The 21,677-nt window shown below is 38.0% G+C and overlaps 1 protein-coding gene across 3 annotated transcripts in view; it reads right to left on the minus strand.

Annotated features, from left to right (window-relative positions):
• KIDINS220 (kinase D interacting substrate 220) overlaps positions 1 to 21,677 on the minus strand; it is a 163,485-nt gene that overhangs the window by 123,768 nt on the left and 18,040 nt on the right. For all 3 annotated transcript variants that reach the window (XM_026655303.2, XM_026655297.2, XM_026655292.2), the window contains exons 3-11: positions 19,502 to 19,600; positions 17,819 to 17,917; positions 15,546 to 15,644; positions 14,064 to 14,165; positions 10,461 to 10,559; positions 8,382 to 8,579; positions 4,769 to 4,867; positions 1,769 to 1,867; positions 877 to 975 (exon numbers count right to left, since the gene is read on the minus strand). In XM_026655303.2, coding sequence (XP_026511088.1) covers positions 877 to 975; positions 1,769 to 1,867; positions 4,769 to 4,867; positions 8,382 to 8,579; positions 10,461 to 10,559; positions 14,064 to 14,165; positions 15,546 to 15,644; positions 17,819 to 17,917; positions 19,502 to 19,600 — 993 coding nt within the window. The remainder of the gene's footprint in view (positions 1 to 876; positions 976 to 1,768; positions 1,868 to 4,768; positions 4,868 to 8,381; positions 8,580 to 10,460; positions 10,560 to 14,063; positions 14,166 to 15,545; positions 15,645 to 17,818; positions 17,918 to 19,501; positions 19,601 to 21,677) is intronic.

A 21,677-nucleotide genomic window follows, 5' to 3' on the forward strand; every position in this document is an offset into this window, starting at 1 on the left:
AACAAATCAATACCACATTAATTTTGTTATTCATTATTATTTACCTCCCAAAAATGTGTTCAGTGCTTTACAGATGTAAAATAAAACAAGCCTGTCTCTCCAAAAAGCTTGCAATGTAAATGGACAACATATAGAGTAAGATGAAGACAGGAGTGGAAGGAAGAAGAAAATAGCAAGAAGAAATACACAGAACTGGTTATGGGGTTATTATGGGCAGTAGAGTACATCATGTTAGTCCTTTGACTCACTTATTTAATTATTTTTAGAGTATCAATCAAAACCAAATATGAGTGCCAAACAATAACACTGATCTAAACAGAGAGAAAGGAGACAGATTTGGCCACATGATTTTGTCCATCTCATCACTGTTGGTCCTCAGGTTAATTAAGTTGTGTTATGATTCTTTGGGCTTATTTTGAAATTGCTTGCCCAGACTTGCACTCCTGGCAGAATTAATCAATTAGCACTTGCTTGTTTTCAACTGTTTTATTGCATTTGTGAAATTCCTTTTTATGCATGAATATAAAATTTAACTTCTTCTGGGATTGTATATCACTGAACACAATACAAATTAACACTTTAAAAGTATGAATGTTAATGGATGGAACCTATATATGTTTTATTTTCTAGTGTTCTTATCAAGCATAATCAACTCAATTTACACATAATGTGACAGCTTGAGAAAATGTGTACATCAGCTTATGAATTGCATTTGTCTTGTGAATTCCATTTATGACTAGGGTTGCCATGCGTCTGGTTTTCCCAAAAGACAGGGCTCTATCTGGCTGCAAAAAACACTCATGATTCACTACCAAATTTGTGTACAAAATTAACATGACTAGACATTCTATAAATAAGTTACCAAATATTCTTTACCTTATCAATAGCAGAAACCTTAGCTCCTTTATCCAGCAGAAGCTCTACTATATCAATATTTCTCATCTTGGTTGCTTTTATAAGAGGTGTTTCTCCATCCTAAAAGTAAAAATTAGAAGAAAACGTATAAAAACCTCCATACAACATCATTCCTTTTGACCAACCATAATTAGTTGACCAACCAAAAATTTACTTTTAAGAGAGGACACTTTTATAATTCTAGAAGCATCACTACACAAAAAATAGTGCTTCCCAACTTTTCCCTTAAAAATGCACTTACTCTTCAAGAACACAATAAACTGATCAAAGGCATTCATCATAAGCAATGTAAATGCCTTTCTACAGACACTTCATTACACAGTCCAAAGCCAGTTGCTTTCATAAACAAACAATCTAAAAGGGGCGCGGGGGGGGGGGGGGGGGGAATGCCCATAATATGGCTACCAATGCATTTGGGGAAAAAGTTAAATCATTGCTATGTATAGTATTCTCTCTTTTCAATTCCTGTACATGCAATCACTGACTGTCAGAGCTCAAGTTTATTAGCACAGTCTCTCCTTCTCCCTCACCACATACACTGCCACTCACTTTACCTCAGCAACACCAGCATCACCAACAAGAGTCTCTCAGTTTCCCTACTGAATGGCTCTTACCGAGCAGTGATTGGTTCCTATCAGCAAAAGGCATGGCTACAGAGGGTACAGAGCACTAATTATATAGCACAGAAATATAAAGCTGAAATTAACCAGTATTGTAAGAGTGAACTGTCCGCATTGCCAACAAAATTGGAATTTGGTGTTATGGTTTCAAATCCATGCAGGAGGAAAACAAAAGAGAAGAGTCTTAGAATAATAAACACACCATATCTGTGGTTACAATCCCAGTCACTTACCTTTGTACACATTTCAGTATCAGGATTGCACTGCAAGATATCTCTCACCATTGTAGCATTTCCTTTCTCAACAGCCCAATATAAAGCAGTTTTGCTATCCTACAAAACAAACAAAACAACATTTTGGATTTACACAGCACTTTTCATCCAGCAGCATCCATTTTGTAGACCTTATGGGATAATCACTATTTAAAGTCACACAGCAAAATTATATCACAGTTCAAGAAAGGCAGAGGACACGATCACATCCAACTAAAACCTCAAGTGGATTTTGGGTAAGCAGAACATAATTCCTTACATCAGAATTTGGCTAGAAAATAGGGGATAACACCTGTATAAGGTGCCAGGAGGATCTTTAATTACTCAAAATAGTCAGGACCTGCTTTAAGTACCATCCAAAAGATGACACTTCCAACAACACAGCAACTCCTAACACCATGCTAGGGCATTGCTTCAGTAATGACTCAGAGGGAAATGTATTACCTATGGAAAAATCAACACCATTTCTTGCAGATTGCTAGGTTTTCTCAGATAGGTTTTACAATACAAGTATAGAAACGGCCCAAATCTTCTTTACTTGCAAGATCAGAGGTCTTTGTACTGAGTTTTTAGATAACTATGAAAAATAATGTATGTAACATTAATGGGGGAAAAAAGGAAGCCTTCAGAGAGACGAGCATACAAGGCAATCTGATTGGATGATTCATCTCTATGAGTGAGGACCACCCAAGATGTAGTGCATAGGGCAATGATGGGAACAATGTTTGCCAATGCAACAAAGCCTTCAGGCCATCCTAATTTGGTGGCCAGACACCTTGGTGACTGTACAAGCAGGTCCAGGACATGGGTTTGACTTCTTGTCCCACCCTGTGTATGTTTTTTTCCCTACCCACTCTCAAGTTCAAGGAAGGGTACTGGTGTGGAACTATCTGTTGGGCTTGCAACTAGTTCATGAATTGGGAGCCAGGGAAGAGACATGAAGGCTTGCAATACAGAGTTCTGTTATGTCATTTGCCATTGTATACATGTGGTATATTTCTAGGTGTAGATATTTTTGGATTGGTATGGTGTCCAGCCAACTGGTCCTGTTTCTCCTGGAATTCCTCTCCTGTTGATGGTTCATAGATCCAATCACAAAACTAGCTCCATGCCTGAGGAGCAGGTCCTTTTTCTTCTCCCTCTCACAAGAGCCTCTAGTAGCAGAAGCTACTCTTTGTTTTACAGGGCTCCAAGCTCTTTCTTTGCACGTACAGAAGAAAGTAGAAGTTATAGCCAGCACGAAGGACCAGAAGAAAATGCTTCACAGTCTACAGTACTGGAAACACTAGTGTAAGATACTGGCTCTGGTGATCAGTTTAGTGCCTGACTATGTTGTGCTTAGGCAGGACCAAGTGGTCCCAGATTTATGGTCAAGGAAGAATAGAAGGTCTCACCACTAGAGAGTTAGCTTATAAGTACTCAGTCATTTCTTTCAGTGTGCTGGCAGACCCACTGAGAAGTCTGGTCTATTTGCATGGCCTGAGGTTTAAATATTTAGCCAAAAAATACAGTAGTTTTTAATATTTAGATTTAAAACTTGGTCTACAAGCCATACAATTTCTCCAAGCAGAGCTTGGGGGGAAAAATCCACTTGTTTACTCACCAAGGGCAAGCAGGAAGCTTTTGTAGGCAATGGTCATCAACTTTTGCAGAATCAAAAGATTAATTTTCTAGCTCTTTTGCCTGAGAAGATAACCTGATAACCCTTCAAAAACTAACCATGTATGAATCGGTGTAGTGTTGTCTAAGTCTGCCAACAGACTACTGAAGTATCTCTGCTGTTTGTTACAACTTTAGCAAGCCACAATACAATGAAAAATGATCTGGCTTTAGTCTGTTTTCACTGGCAGCTTTGTCCCACTGTTGCTTGGAAAAGCTCTGACCTGCACCAGAAGCTATTCAGTGAGGAAGACCTAAAAAACAGAGACTTGGGGAAGGAGGTCAAGCAGTGGTGACCCAGCCTTCCCTCTTCAATGTTGCAGCCAAGCAACTACAAGAAAGTTTTCCTTTTCTATTCCAGCAGCCTGAGGACACTGAAGGGCTCCAAATTTATCAGACATGTAGTAGACAAAAGCTGATATGACAAAGATGGAACTCAGAAGCAGGGTCCAGTGACAGCATGCTGGAAGGAGGCCTAAAAAAACCCTCCCCCTTTCATAGCTGCTGCGGGAGACAGCTTGGCTTCTCTCTTGGTCATTGCACAGACACTGGGGCACCATAACTATTTTGTTTCTGGCTAGTAAGTTTAGTGTTCTAGCAAGTATGGCATGGGTGCTTTATAACACACCAACATACAGGTGGTGGGGAAAAGGTTAAAGGAGTAGAAGGAATGATTGGATGTGATAAGTTTGAAAAGAGAAATACAGTATTGGGAGAGAGGCTTCAGGGGGAGAAGAAAGAAGAGACAGAAAACATGGAAGAAGTTAGAAAAAAGTGAGTAGAAGCAGAGTGTGGAAGAAAAAACTAAAGTAATTGATGATAATGCAGAGTATTAAAAGAAAAAGAAAAAAAAGAGTGGAGTTAAGCCAGGAAGGGAAAGAAGTTCTAACAAAAACAAGAAAGACGTTGTGAGTAGGCCTGGTCAAATAGTACTGACAACAAATATTTCTCAGTGAATTTCACCAATATATTTAATATAATTTATTCAGCAAATATATTATGGGAATACTAGTAAAATGCATCAAATATATTCAATAAATATTTTTTCTGATAGGTAATTAAAAGTAAAGAGTTGGTTGACAATATATTTTTATTAAATACAGCATAGAAGATTTATTCCGTCAAACTGCAAGAGCAGTGTCAGAAGAGATATTTTTTTCTTCATACTAGTTAGTAAACTTTGTCCTCTGGCTGGTAGACTATGGACAAATTTTTCAAGTTGTATTTTTCAGGAAACTGTACAATTCTCAACTTCACATTCCACCTAAGGGACATAAAAAAAATCAACACCATTGTACTTACCTGACCTCTAATGTCTATGTCAGCATATTTATGTAGCAGGGCCCTCACAATTTCAACATGACCTCCTCTAACAGCCCCTATCAACACAGTGTCTCCGCTCTGAAAATAAATTAAATGATAGAAAACAGGAACAATAGGTTAATCTCCCTCATATGATTAAAATGATTTACCAAAAAGAAAACATAACATTTTGCCTGAAAATCACATTAGATAACAAATTATAGCCTATGAACATATAAATCATGTCAATTTTTACTAAATCTTTATATAACGAAGTTCAGATTACCAATTAGTAGTTTACACTGGTTAAGTATACTCAGATAGTAGAAAAGGCTTCCATTTTAAACAACAAGTATTTTTATTGCAAAGAGGTCAGACATTAAGCGTTTGAAGTAAAACATAATCATGTGCAAGATTACAATTTGAGGGACCAAATCTTAAAATAAAGCAAGCATAGAAAGAACGAGAAAAAATAAATATGGGAAAAGATAAATTTTTCTTGCTTAAGTCTGTGTTAATTCATAGGTAGCCTACAGAAATGTCATTTTGAAGTCCTTCAGGAATTTGTGCTTTTTCTTCATAAAGCAATGGGGTTTTTTTATACTGAGGTCTTCTCTTTTGATAAATAAATGCTGTATGCAAGGGGTTGATTCTGGTCTCAGTTACTCCAACATAAAAAAAGAAGTCATTGGAATTATATGGGTATACAATCTGAAGAATAAGGCCTAAAATCCAATTTAAATTTTATTTAATAACTCTCAATTCACATAACTAGTAATTGTTATAGCATACAAAAAATGAAGCCATGAACTGATATGACATGTCTAATTTTTTTCCATAGTGAAATAGAGAAAATAAATGCCATCAGTAAATGAACAAGTAAATCTAAACTTAATCACCATTTTGTATAAGCAGTCTAACCGCCTGAATTTCAGTAACATCCCCTCCCTGGTAGCAAAATTCTAAACTTAAATGCTGCAAGTCAAAATGGGTGCTAGTGCTACTGCTATTCACTATTTTAAATCCCTCTGTGTAATACTGTTTTCATTTGCAGTGTCAACCGTAATCAAAATAATATTATTCTATCTCAAAATTTTATTTTTTCTTTACTTTTTGTCACAATGAGTAGTGGACCTAAATTTGTACCGAAAAGGAAAGGATGGGGGGAGACGGGAGAGCATATAATAAGATTAAGTATCCTTTGGAACTGTGAAATTATTATTCATCCAACACCATACCTCATAAATTGGGACACAAATCAGAAAATTTAAAAATGAGGAATTCCAATCCACTCCAATTAGAAGTCACTACATATCTGGCTCCTAACAGAAGGTGAGAGTATTAAGTATTTTAACCTTTGTTTCTGTAAGACCAATAATTTTTCATGCCACATACACCATCAGACACACACTGCGGTTTAGTACAAAACTGTTTAGGAGACACATGAAGTGGATATATAAGTGTGGAAACCATTAGTGGCAAAAATATATACTTTTTGAACTCTGGCAGCAACCATTGGGAGTTTTTCTCACTGAGCCAAATATATTATGTGTTAGTATTTAGCAGAACAAAATCTTAGCTGTTTAATGGTATAAATCAATCCCTACTAATTCTGTCAAGCTCAAAGATATCAGACCTTACTTTAACCTCATTCTGATTACTATCTTCCCCCGCCTCCCGCAGCCACCGCCAATGACTTTCAATATGATTTAAGCCTCCGCTATCAAAAAAACACTAGAGCAGTGGAGTCACAAGAGGTAGTAGCATACATATAATTCATTATGATGATTACTTGCTGCTGTAAAATGATTCCTATCATTTTTATGCATCAATTTTACCTACCGTATATACTCGATCATAAGCCAGTTCGTTTATAAGCCGACCCCCCCCAAGATGAGTAAGTAAAAATAGAAAATGTTTATAACCCGTTCATAAGCCGACCCTATAATTCAGGGGTCAGCAAACTTTGGCTCCCGGGCCATCAGGATAAGCCGCTGGTGGGCCGAGATGGTTTGTTTGCCTCGAGTGTCCACAGGCACGGAGGTACACCTAAGTAAACAAAGTGTCCCAGCGTGCCAGCTGCTTACCCTGATGGGCCGGGACAGCAACTGGTGGGAAAATTTGCGGGGGAGAGGGGAGAAGATGGGAGTCAGGGGAGTAACCACTGTGACCACCCCCCACATGACACCACCCCTAGCCCAGGACCCCCCCCACTCTCCCCATCCCATCCCATCCCTTCCAACCTTATTTGGGGAGGGCCAGGGGAGGATGTCTCTGACCCGGCTGGAGCTGCTCTGGCAGGCTGGGCCGGGCGGCACGGCGGCAGCGTGCTCCGGCAGGCCGGGCAGCACGGCCGCAGCATGCTCTGGCAGGCCGGGCAGCACGGCCGCAGCCTGCTCGGGGGGGGGGGGCCAAGCGGCACAGCTGCAGCCTGCCAGACCCGGAGCTGCAGCTGCTTTGGAGGCTGGGGGAAGAGCAGCGTGGCCAGAAGTGGAGAGACTCTGGCCCCGCCTCTTCCCTTCTGTCTCTGCTGGCTGTGCTGCCTCTCCTTGCTCCCTCTGTTGTGGGGAGGGGAGTGTCCCACCTCTCCCTCTCTATACCCGTTCATAAGCTGACCCCCTTCTCTGGTGCTTCCCTTTTTTACTAAAAAAATTCGACTTATGAACTCAAATGGAGCCAATGTCCTTTGTTTTAGACCTAGAAAAGTATGCTTAACATTTTGATTCCAATAATGACAGCTTGTGAAATATTAGCTGCAAATTTCTATCACTACTGAAGAGAGAAAAAGCAAGATGCCAATCCAGAATGGCATGACCAAGTTCCACTACCTTGTAACTTGACAGTGCTAGAAACACTTTGGAAACTATTAAAAAGTGCCTCCAGACCCATTACATTTTTCTAAACACTTGCTGTGTCAGAAAAAAAAGTTTGATCTCTGTCAAAAGTGAAAAAGGCATTGAAAATGCAAAAAACTGACTTTCTGGGAAACAATATTTATTTAATTAATATTAATGCTAGAAGGGACAACCCTGATCGCTTATTCTCATTTCCTGAATAACAAAGACCATAGAATATCAATCAGTAATTCCATCAAGGGAGAGTATTATTCTTCACCATCCAATAAATGAATCCTGAGTTCAATATATTATGGTTGACCTACAGCATATCTTTTGGAAGGACATCAAAAAACAAAAAAGAACATCTGTTAAGAAACTCAAGTGGATGTTCCCACAGTGTATTGCACTGCTGTGTTAACTCAGGTCCTGAATGGATTTCATGACTTACAAACCAAGGGAGCTGGAAAAAGCCCTGCTGAAGAGGTGACATTAGTCCACCTATACGTTAGTGGAGACTTGTAATGCCAGAAGAATGTTAGACTTTCTTTAGCTCTATACAAATAGCATCTCTTTTTCCTATCAAGCATGTGGCCCATGGCTGATTTAAAATGGTAATACAAAAGTCTGCCACCTAGTGGCAGAAAATTAAAAAATAAACATGAAAATATTTAGTATATATGAATTAGTCACACCACTATACACTGGAATAAAGTTATGCAGGCTAATATATCAGGCATATGTTTGACACCAAGTTTATCATCAGAACACTTACTAACCCTATCAGGAATGTTCACATAAGTTCCTGCATCAAGTAGATCCTGCACAATTTCAGTATGCCCTTCCTTTGATGCAATCATCAACGCTGTATTTCCGTCTTTATCTGTTAAATTTACATTTGGGTTCCTTTTCAGAATTTCCTTTACTGAGTCAGTGTAACCACCTTTTACTGCTACAATAAGTGCAGTCATAGAGTTCTAAAAAAAAAAAAAAAAAAAAAAGAAGAAGAAAATATTACATCCTAAATAAGGGATACAAATAATTATAATACCTGAATACTGCAAGGTATCTAAAGAAGAATGAAAGATTTCTCAGGAAAGTATCAAATACTTTCTCAAGCATTCAAATGTTAGCATAGATTTTTATTAAATGTACCGTATATGGTAGTATGTACTTTATAAAGTTTAAAAATAAACAAACAGGCACTATCTCGAAGAACTTTCTAAGTGCGAGCATTAAAACCTAAAGCAATTTATCATAACTTCTGAAAAAAATATGAAATGTACAATCTTTCTGCAGTATTATGAAAATAATATCAGTTCATCAGTGCACTAACTATGCCAATTTCATTTCAGAAAAATAAATTAGAACCACTTTTTTAATTTGTTTACATATTACACAAACACCCAGAACACAAACTGTTTTTTATTGCTCACTTTGAAGTGAGAATATTACCCTCCACTGTCCCTCCTCCAACCATCTGAAGAGTTATCTAGAATGAAATGTTAATGAGATAGCAAAGTTTTCATTAGCGACTAGACTGTAATGCCCTTACATTAAGTAGTATGTTTCTTCTTGAGCAGTCTCACTGATTTCAATGGGATTATGTGAGGAGTATTTGCACTACTTTTCAGAGTGAGAATATCACAATCTAAATGTGAATGATATGAAATGTTTAAATGATAAGAAGAACGCTGAAAGGTTTTTTTTTTTGGGGGGGGGGGTAATTTTTTTTGTTTTTTGTAGGGTTATTTGCAGCACCCACTTTAACCTGTATAATTAGAGCAATTTAAATATCCATTTTCATCAAAGATCCATATGTTGTGAAGCCAAACAGAATTCCTGTTTTACTAGTTTAGGGCTTGACTATTATTTCAGTACCCATACATCAACATATAGTGTATATTGAGAGAGTACCCTACTACACTCAAATTCAACATTTCTCTTCATCAAAGCATAACACTGTATCTGAATTCAGGATGCAATTCATTTACATGAATTCTTGGGGACTGTCAGCTTAGTCTATCACATTAGGCCCCAATCCTGTAAAGAGAACTGCTCAGGTGTAGGGGTTTGCCTACATGTTTCCTTTGCAAGACTAAAGATTGAGAGAGGCTGGTGCCATATGAATTTAATATAAGTACTACGTGTTCTTATGGAATTTTTACTGAACATTTTATGCAGAGATGTCACCTTTCTAAATGAACTAACTACATTATTTTCAATTCAAATATCGAATAGTCTTTAATAAAGATTTAGAAATAGAAACAGCCTTTCAGTTATAAGACAAAATAGACAACTAAAGCAATACGTTTTAAACATTATCTGGAAAACACGAAGAGCCACACCAGCTTTTATATATGATTTATTATTCCAATAGCACCATGTGATAGGTCCTTGGCATACCAAGATTCTGCTTATCAGAGAGTTTTGACACCGTAGTTAAATCTCTAAAAATAGCAACTGACAATCTATTAAGTTGTGACTCCTAAAACATAGCACAGATGTTCCTTTTCATTGTTGTATAAATCCAAAGAAATAAAATGTGTGCCATTGTTTCTGTAATGTATCTGTTAAACTTAAAATTCATAGTTTAAAAAATTATATAGCAATGTCACAGCTAAAAGTACGAAATCTATAGTCATAAAAAGCTCTCTGATAGTTTGATTTCTTGTATGCCTTTTTGATTATATCTTAAAAAATAACCCACACACAGATCAAGACCAATAAATTGCATTTTCTTCATTGTCAACATTTAGCTTTGTTTTATTTTTGCACACCAGAAACGTAAATCTGTTTATGCTGGAAACAAGACATGTGGACACATCTTACCATGGAAAACAAAATTAGTTACTTACAGCCCCTTCTTGATCAACATCAGCGCCCATCTGCAGCAAGTATTTCACACATTCCAAATGACCCTTCCTAGCAGCCCAAATCAATGCTGTGGTTCCATACTATAAACAAAATCAATCACAAAACTTATTAATATGTTCTTTCAAATTGAGTTGCTGTATTTAATGTCAAGAATGGACTATTGTCCTACATCAGAGGTGGGCAAACTACAGCCTGCGGGCCACATTCGGCCCACGGAACCGTCCGGCCCGGCCCTTGAGCTCCCGGCCGGGGAGGCTAGCCCCCGGCTTCTTCCCCGCAGTCACGCCGCCGCGCAGGCAGCGCTCTGGGCAGCGGGGTTGCATGCTCCTGCCAAGCAGTGCGGCAGCATGTCTGGCTCTGGCCGGGCGGCGCAGCTGCCAGACATGCTGCTCTGAGCGGCATGTTAAGGGGGCCAGGGCCAGGGGGTTGGATAAGGGGTGGAGGATACAGGGGGCAGTCAGGGGACAGGGAGCGGTTGGATGGGGCGGAGGTTCTGGGGGGCAGTCAGGGGACGGGGGGGTTGGATAAACTTGGGAGTCCCGGGGGGCAGGGGACTGTCAGGGGGCAGGGGTGTGGATAAGGGTCAGGGGACAGGGAACGGGGGGGCTGAATAGGCGTGGGGTCCCGGGGGGACTGTCAAGGGGTGGGGGTGTGGATAGGGGTCAGAGCAGTCAGGGGACTGGGAGCAGGGGGGTTGGATGGGGGTGGGATCCCAGGGGCGGGGGTCCCGGGAGGGAGCGGTTAGGGGACAAGGAGCGGGGGGGTTGGATAGGTCAGGGGTTCTGAGGGGGGCAGTCAGGGGGGTCAGAGGCCAGGCTGTTTGGGGAGGCACACAGCCTTCCCTACCCGGCCCTCCATACAATTCTGCAACCCTAATGTGGCCCTCGGGCCAAAAAGTTGGCCCATCCCTGTCCTATATTGTCTAGCACTGTGTGCTCGGCACTATAAAATACACAAAAATAAAGACAGGCCTTGCCTTCCCCAATTATTTTACAGTATAAAAAAAGATACACCCCTCATAATCATAACAGATGCATATCATAGGAGTGGAGTTTTATGGAAAAGTTTTGAGAAGACACTGGTATCTTAGCATACTGGGTTATTCCCTGGATAGGAGGCAACATGTAAAAATTCATGGAGATGAGAGCTGGAGAAGGAAATTAACAGCACAGTGATGCTAAAAATCACTGGTAGAAAGATAGAATAGGGGAAGACAAGACCCACAATGTAAGCATGTGGAGCTATAATGTCAAGAAATTTAAACGTAAAGCAGTTCACAAGGAGTTTACCGGGGGCAGGAGGGAAACAGGGAAGTGCACAAAGTGGTGATCGATGCATTTTGGATGGATCAGGGGAAGATGTAGTGCAAGCGTCAAGGCAGTTACTGAAGATCCTACAGTACGTACAAGTTAGGAGACTATGGAGGACTGGACAAGCATTCTGGATTGGTCAAAGTTTCAATAAGGTCTCAACAGTCTGCAATAGCGGTGTATTAGTTTCTGAAGGACTGTGAGGTGCAGGATTTGATTTATAAAGCCACAAGGCCCCAATCCAGCAAAGTAAACTAAGCATATGCTTTACTTTAAATCATGTGAATAGTAGACCCACTGAGTTGAATGGGAATATTCTCATGCTAAAAGTTAAGTATGTGTTTAAGGCATTTGTTGGATCAGGGACTAAATGATTTCAGTCTTTCCCATTTGAGAGACCACCTCTCTCCCCATGTAATATTGCTGCTAGTGTGGTAAGCTTAGCTAATGATCTTTTAGTCCCCTGCTTTTGAAATGAGAGAGACAGCTTGTGGTAAGACTTTTTTTTTTTTTTTTTTTTTTGAGCGATCCTTGACTAACTCAATTCCTCCTCCTATCCCCCACCCCCAAAATTTCAGAGTATGCTTCAACATGCATCTAATTTCTTAGGCATTTTATGAAGGGTTTGGTTGAAAACTACAGTTCAGGTAATAATTTAAACTGTGACTGAGAACAGTGTTTGGGTAATTTTTGTATTAATCAGTGTGTATAAGCACCAAGATTTCATGAAAGGCTGCTTTTAAATATCAAAAATAAAGATATATATTGTAGGAATTCCTGTACAGCTGTTCTTTGAAAGTTTCTTACTTAATACAAGGAATAAAATCCTATAATTAATGACTACCAGTTTCAGCTGGGAAAAGATTGTTTGAAAGATCAATCTGAGGGGTATTTTCAGACACGTGCAATTTTTTAAAAAAATATTATTTTGCTCTATGAAGAGCCATACCATCTGTTTATAGGCAGAGAGACATCCAGAGCACCACAAAGGGGGTCACTTAATAGCAGCTGTTTATAAAAGGAAACTGACTAGCAATCTAGTAAGTTTTTACAGATGGAAGTGTAAAGAGCTTGTATGAGGAAAGGGTTTTATTCTTTTAACTCTAAGAGTCTCATTGAGGACTTAAACTTAACAACCCAAATTTCAAAAGTAAGCTTCCCTAATAAATAATATGTCCCTTAAGGTAAGAGTGAGAAGGGGATTAAAAGAATAAGCAATGTTTTAATGTTGTATTGTTATACAAGACAATGATAAAAACAATATAGAATGTTAAAATATTAAGGTTTTTTTTTTTTAAATGACCTGCTAGTTTGCAAAATGGAAAATGAAGTGAAATGTGTGTTTCAAAACTCAGTACTTAGTAATTTACTTCCATTTTCATCCTTTGGTTAAGTGTCATCAGTCTACATTTTCATTATCGCACCTGACCCACGCCTTGGAACTGGAACTTATAAAATAATCCAAAGAATATTTAATTGTCCAGGAAGTAACTTTGAATTAAAAAATTAATTTTGTCATCCAATTTCTCCTTCTGAATATTTCAACTAAACCTTCCAAAGAAATAATATTTATTTTTAATCTTTTTTATGATCTCATCTTTATTAGGTGATCAAACTTATTTGTGAAAGCAATAAGATGGAGGTGGTATTCTCTCGCCTGGCCTATTAAGCTTATTTATTTAGTCTGAAGCTGTGTTTTCAGAAGCTATTAGCTTTGGAACAGTGATCAACTAACTGGTCAAAAAGCTAGACTTCACAAACTGAAGTTACCACATTTTAAATGCTTGCAATTTTAACTCCTTTCTCACAGGCTTCTAGATATCAGAATTATATATGTATGCAAGTGACATTAGCACCATTTCCAAAAGCTATAGAAGCAAAAGGAGAAAAAACATGATTTAAGGTAATCAGTGTTCAGTGCGATATTTTGATATTATATTTAGTATATTACTCACTGTAAACTGTTCTATACTATGAAGCAAGAAGATTTGCAAAAGATATAGACCAAGCCACCGGCTTGGCAAGTACCACAGGGATTTAACCATGTGAGGAAAAAATGTAATTTAGGCTAATTTTTCAGAATCAGTGACAAATGTTTTAGTCAGAAAGTGTTGTATAAATTTTGAAATTCTTGCATAAATGAAATGTTTAATGAAGAAGAGAAATTCTGGATATTATATGCTCGATAATTTCCTGGACGTTTGACACTCTTTCCTAGGCTGTACAAATAATTCTGTAATAATATAAAAATGCTAAACAAAGATCATAGCTTACTTTATCAGAGCAGTTGACTTTAGCTCCATGTTGCAGTAAGAGATGTACGATATCTGAGTGGCCACGTCCTGCTGCCCAAATGATTGGATAAATGCTATATTGCTTGGATCAGATAACAACAATATAAAAACTAAGCACGTGAAACAAAAACATATTCCTAACTCTACTTGTTTTTTATTTATACATTAATATCTATCAGAATGCCTCAGACTTCATAAAACATGAAAAGAAATGCACACAAAATTATGTACTGATCATACTTCAGTAACTGTTGCCAATTAAATGGGTCAGTAGTAGACAAGTCATGTATTGTTTGGACACAGTTACTCTTAACAAGGATTTTAAAAGATCATATCCTAATACCTCACTATTTACACAGTTGTGATGACAAACACAAACTAAAAAAAACACTACGTACATATAACAAATTTATATAAGCTTCAAGTTGTCTACATTTATATGACACCTTCTAATATCAATGGGAGCTAATAATGCCAACACATGCAGAAGACAGAATAGATCCCCAAAAATCAGTATCATGACTAGTCTTCCCAGGAGTTTCTGTATATACGACAAAATTACAACCCAGACTATTTGTTAGTTATCAAGAAATAATTAAAACAAGAGATGTTACTACTCTTAATTGTTTATAAATGTTTATTAAATTATTAATTTTTAGAAATAAAGTACCGTATATACTCGTTCATTAGCCCGTTCGTTTATAAGCCGACCCCCCTAAGATGGTTTGGTAAAAATAGCAAAAACTGTATGATCCTTTCATAAGCTGACCCTATATTTCAGGGGTTGGCAAACTTTGGCTCCTGGCCCGTTAGGGTAAGCGGCTAGCGAGCCTGGACGTTTTGTTTACCTGGAGCGTTCACAGGCACGGAGCCCCTCAAGCTTCCAGTCTCCGCGGTTTGCGGTTCCCAGTCAATGGGAGCTGCGGGAAGTGGCATGCCACTTCCCGCAGCTCCCATTGGCTGGGAACCGCGAACCGCAGCCACAGGGAGCTGAGGGGCTCCGTGCCTGCAGAGGCTCCAGGTAAACAAAATGACAATGTATTAGATATTCAATTCAATGATTCCACAGAGTTTAAAATCATCAAATTTTGGTGTAGACTTGTTTATAAGCCGACCCCCGCTCTTCGATGCGTCACTTTTTTACCAAAAATATTCAGCTTATGAACGAGTATATACGGTAATTAAAACTGAATAGAATTCTCCTTCTAATGTACATGGCTTACTATACATAGAAATTACTGTCACTATCTTAATATATTACTGATGTAAACCTTACTGAAATCTATAAAATCATCTGCTCCAATAAACAATAGTTGCTGTGATACTAAATCATAAAATTACCACTTTATTGCCATGAAATGCAGTATAAAATGTTATATAACTCATAGTTCTTTGCAAGATAATATTACTACACAATTCAGGTTTTTGAGGGATCTTTCTCCACTCAAAGATCAAACCTTACCTGCCCAGTGACGTTTGGGTTTGCTCCTTTCTCAAGAAGCAGCTCAGCTACTTTAGTACAACCTTTATATGATGCCCACATTAGGGCTGTCCACCCTCCCTGTAAAACACAATAGAGAAAAATATTAGAGAGATTTATTTAAAACCTATATTTATGCATTTTCTTTTGTTGCACACCTGTTCTTAGACTCCTGTTTATGAGCCTATCACAAGCAATAGTGACAAATGTTGCCATCTTACTAGTCTAAAAATTCAAACATGTAAAATTTTAAGTTAAACTTTTTTTGCTGCAACATATAGAACTTAGGGCGGGAAATGGGGAAGAGGAAGGAAAATGCGCTCCTAAATGATTTTACCAAACTTGCTGCACACAAAATCACAGACTTAAAAAAAAGCACTGCGGAATTTAGTTTGAATAAGATGCTTCCATAATGGCTTTCAAGTGAAGGTGGACAAACCTGCCAATGTTACAGTTGAATAAAAGTTATTGGGAAACCCATGGACAAATTTGAATTCACTGTTCTATAAAACTAAACAGACAGAGTTCAAGAGCAAGGCTTGCCACTTGAATGTGCATCGTTCCACAAAGGAAAAGCATACAGAAGCTCCTCACTTAACGTTGTACCGGTTAATGTTGTTTCATTATTAGGTCGCTGACCTATTAGAGAACATAGTCCTTTAAAGTCCTGCAATGTTCCCTTATAACTCTGTTTGGCTCCCACGCACCGCCCGCCCGGTGCTCCTGCCGGGGACCGGGGGTTGGGGCATGGGAGCTTGCCCCGCTCCACCCGCCCGGCGCTCCTGCTGGGGAGCAGGGTCGGGGAACGTGGGCTTATATTATATTATATTATATATCAGGGTTGGCAACCTTTCAGAAGTGGTGTGTCGAGTCTTCCTTTATTCACTCTGATTTATGGTTTCGCGTGCCAGTAATACATTTGAACGTTTTTATTAGGTCTCTTTCTATAAGTCTATAATATATAACTAAAGTATTGTTGTATGTAAAGTAAATAAGGTTTTTAAAATGTTTAAGAAGCTTCATTTAAAATTAAATTAAAGTGCAGAGCCCCCCGGACCAGTGGCCAGGACCCAGGCAGCGTGAGTGCCACTAAAATCAGCTCACGTGCCGCCTTTGGCATACGTCAATAGGTTGCCTACCCGTTATATATTAAACTGTGTATGTATATAATGTTTTTTGTGTGGCAAAAAAAAAATCCCTGGAATCTACCACCACCACCCCCAACATACACACCCATTTACATTAATTCTTATGGGGAAACTGGATTCGGTTAATATCATTTCGCTTAAAGTTGCATTTTTCAAGAACATAACTAGGAGGTTAAGTGAGGAGTTACTGTAAATGGTTTTATCCCTACCCAGAGCAACTGTATTAACATTTATTTTACTGAAGAAAAATACTTTCTGTTGTTGTTGTTCTCTTTAGCTACTTCCCCCAGCAAAATCAAATCCCCAGAATCCTAAGAATTTCAAGAGTTGGACTTTGCAATTTAATGAGATTAATTATCCCTAACATATGCCACATAAGGAGATTACCCTATCAGTTATACATGCAACTGCCCAGATAATCAAGCCCCTAAACTATACTGAACTTGCTGGAGGGATTTAAATTTATCCTTTAGGATGCATCCTCCACCCAGATGACAAAATCAACCATCAGAATGTTTGTTACTTTGCCCCTCCCTAGTTTATATTTGCAAAGATTAAATATAATTAACTTTATGTTTTTAAATAAAATTGTTAAAACTTTCAAGATCTGAGATTCCTCCAGCATGAAAGTAAGTCCCGAGCATAATACAGTTTACATTTCACAGACAGTTACAGTATTTTAGTTTAAGTTCTAGAAGAAATTCTAATGTACAGAAAAAGAAAACCACCCTAGAAATGTACGTTCTTTTCTACCATTAGACAAACATTTTAAAGCAGAACTTCTTTACATTTTAAAGCACTCAACAAACAATAGAAGATCTTCATTCAATTTTTTTTGCATAGTTGGAAAATCAACTCCATATACACCTCTACCTCAATATAACGCTGTCCTCAGGGGGCCAAAAAAATCTTACCACGTTATAGGTGAAACCGCGTTATATTGAACTTGCTTTGATCCACCGGAGTGTGCAGCCCCGCCCCCCCCGGAGCACTGCTTTCCACGTTATATCCGAATTCGTGTTATATCGGGTCGCGTTATATCGAGGTAGCGGTGTATGTCCCTATTAGCATAACTATTCCATTTTAAAACTAGAAAAAAGATCATACCATATCCCGGTGCTCCAAATTTACATTACAGTTAAGTAGCTCTGCTACAATGTCTACATAACCTTCTTTAGCTGCCGAAATAAGAGCTGTCCAGTTATCCTACAGTAAGAAAAAAGTTGAAAGATGTAGGTTTTTTTAAAATTCAATTAGTGATATTTACAGAGGACACAATATGAAGGTTTTACATATCAAGTTACTAGTCTCAGCGTACAGTGGTTCCCTTAGCGCTATCAAGTATAGTTTTTTAGTATAAAGTACAAATTCATGTTTATAATGTGCTTGATTTATTCAACTAATGACAGTATACACCCACTGTGAAATTGTGGGTATGTGTTACATTAAATCTCACATTATATTGATTTCCTAACTGTGAAGTCTGTTTTTTCAAATGAAAGCCTTCATCATACTGACTAATAAGCCAAGAGGATAAAGATGGCTTAAACTCAAATCTTATCAATAATTACTATAACTAACAAAATTAACAACCAGCATGCTCAGATTCCCCCATCACAAGTTTATAGGTCTGAGGTTTTCCATGACCAAAGCATGGGAATAACTCTCTTCTGTGTAATTTAAAAATCTATGGTTCTTTTTCCATCTTCATTCTCTTACCTCAATGCAGCCTTCAATGCTAAAACATTTCAGCTTCCTAGACTCTGCATACATAGGTCTAAGGAGTTTTCATTCTCATGAGCAGCGGGGAAGGAGAATCCACACAACTCTATCTTCCATTCACCTCTCCTTTGTCTAGAACTTGAAAACATCCTTGACCCTGAACTCTCTCCTCCCATATTTATATTTGTAAAATCTTCCTGTCACCAACCCCACAACACTGACTATGTATAAAACTGCCCCTGCTCCACACCTCTGATGCAATATTAATATTTCCATTCATCTTTCACCTTAACTATTGCTACTCATCTCTATTGCATCCCAAACTCTAACTAGCAGGAGTATTCTGCATAGCTTCTAACAGGTTTAAAGCAGCTTAATGACATCACTCCTATCATCAATAAACCTAACTGGCTCCCTATTCATTTCAGGATTCAGTCCTCCTCTAGCCTGCCTGTTTCTTTTGCTACTCCTCCCATGCAAACTTGCTACTGCTGATGTAAGAGCTCTCTCCACTGTTGCTCCTCCCATATTGAATAAGTTGCCTTTTATCTCTCTACTTCATCCATTCTCCATCTTTTTTCAAAACTCAGCTAAGAACATCTTCCTCATCTGTGCCTTGTGATTTCTTTCTCCTCTGCTATTATGTAACTCTGTAATTGATTCTTTACTGTAGCTTTGTAAAAAAATCGGGATGCAGCATGAAAGACACTTCATAAAATAAAGTTGTACTGTATTCCCAAATACACAAACTTTCATGGTGGCATCAGTTTAAATATGGAAATGACAGGACGCAGCTGCTTTGTAATGCTTCATGACCAATAGCTATACACTGCTGTTCTGTGCTGCTACAAAGAAGGGACCAGCACCTACCTAGTCAAGATTGCTTCCTTGTGGATCAGTTACAGTGGCAAAGTATTAACTATTTTACCATTATAATTGATCCAAACTCAGCCGCAGAGGTGCTTCACTTAACAGACCTGAAGCGGAACTACATGATATTTTAGAGCCAGACACATTAGTGCTAGTTAAGGAACCATCTTGGAAAAAGAAAATGACACTAATACTTACTGCATCTTCCAGGTTACAGTTAGCTCCTTTCCTGAGCAATTCTTGGACAATTTCTAAATTGCCTTGCTCAGCAGCCAACATCAATGGAGTCTGACCATTCTGTAATCAAATGATAGTTACCATTAAACTACTTAGACAAGTTGATACATCTCTAAAATCCCATAGTTATATACACCACCAGTGAAGTACCATCATCTATAAAGGAATTTCAGGTACTGTTCACATAATTTATGCTTTGATTTAGTAGATGAGAAACACTGATAAAATGTAACATATTCAAACAACATGCAAAAAAAATTCAGTGAAAAAAGAAATGGCAACACAATATTAAATCTTTCCATATAGTAGTCCATATAGTAACAGTGGTTTCAAATATTTAAAGAGTGGCTTTTAGAAAATAATTGCAATACACTAAAAGCATAACAGTCCACAACTCATTTGTCCACCTAACACATCTGGAGATCCAGAGTTTTTTCTTCCTTACTCACAGCTTGAAGAAGCTTGGCCAAACAGTTAGAAAGACCATAGTCCAACCAACGAATTGGTATCTGCAGAGCACCAAAAGTCCATACTGAAATTTCTTTTGGAAGTCCAGAGAACATAGTTCGGTTATACGTTTATTATTTTCTGAACACAGACAATACGCTTGTCATTGTACCAGACAACCGAGCAACATAGAGTCTATTAATCTTATCCTGCAAGGTACTAGGCAGTCTCATCTCACTGAAACAAATAAGACTGGAGAGTGTTTAGCATCTTGCAGAATCAAGCCTTCAGGGATGATAAAAGAAATCTGATACAAAGCTGACTCCCTTCTGTGGAGATACTTTTCTCCAAGAGGCATCTCTCCCAGCTGGAGGAGCAAAAGAACTATCTCAGATGACGTTGCTTGCTGCTAGACACCATCTTTCGCAGCCTCTCTCAATCCATAAGTCACGTTAGCTATGAGTCCATACAAGGGCTGTCCTGTATGATGTTTTCTCCACCATCCATTATGGCAGCATAGAAGATAATTTCTGATTGTGAGGAAGAATAGACTTTGGGGGAAGGGGAGAGAAAATCTGATATACTCAAGGTTATGGTGAGTTTACAAATAAGAGAATTTGTCTGAAAGTGCCTACAGCTGGCCAGTGTGAGACAATGGATTTCTCCCTACACTCCTCCCACCCTGCTCCATCTTCAAGCTTGAAGTTACCCTACATCTGAATGGATCATTGCTTCCCTTAAAGATGCAAAGAACACGTCCAAATTCCCTCAGCTTTAGTTGCACTGAATGCCTGCCTATAAGAGCCATGTCATTGTAAGAAGTACATCAGTAACTTTCCTGAAAATGTAAACTACTAACAAGCTGAATCACCTTATCTGATTACAGTGGCGTTAGTTAAGGTTACTAATCGCTTGCTGCTGACTGCTTAATTATGGAATATATTTTATTAGTCCTTTATTCGGCTTTTGGTACAATGAATGATGGAAATGGATTGACTCATTCAGGAGAGATTTCTGCTGTAGCAGGCATTTTCCTTAAATTAGTTTTAATGGGATTTTTCCAGATAGTATCATTATGAACAATTATCATGGTAATACATTTTGCACAATGGGGCATATCTTACAGTGTAATAAATTGTAAGTTCTTCTGAGACAAAAACGTGACTGTATATCTGTAAAATGCCAAGTAAGTGTATGGTGCTATCTTAATGTCTTTCAATAAAAAAAAACTTATTTTTAGGGCTGTCGATTAATTGCAGTTAACTCACGCAATTAACTCCAAAAAATTAATCGTGATTAATCGCAGTTTAGTTGCACTGTTGAACAATAGGATACCAATTGAAATTTGTTAAATATTTTGGATTTTTTTCTACATTTAAAATATATTGATTTCAATTACAACACAGTATACAAAAATATTTAAATAAAAGGTATTCTATTATTGTTTAACAGTGCAATTAATCGTGACTAATGTTTTTAATTGCACGATTAATTTTTGTAATCGCTTGATACCCCTACTTATTTTTTTATATTAACTTTGCTTTTTGCTCTGAAAGCTTTTTAAACAATGTGATGCAATATTTAGGCTTGGACATTACCATACATGAATAAAATGTTGATAAATCAGTAACCAAAGGGAGATATTTCAGTACAGAATTGTATCTGAGCTAATGGAAGCCAGATACAATAA

This window comes from Terrapene carolina, unplaced genomic scaffold (assembly GCF_002925995.2).
Source record: "Terrapene carolina triunguis isolate 2854851 unplaced genomic scaffold, T_m_triunguis-2.0 Scaffold42, whole genome shotgun sequence".
Lineage (NCBI taxonomy): Eukaryota > Metazoa > Chordata > Testudines > Emydidae > Terrapene > Terrapene triunguis.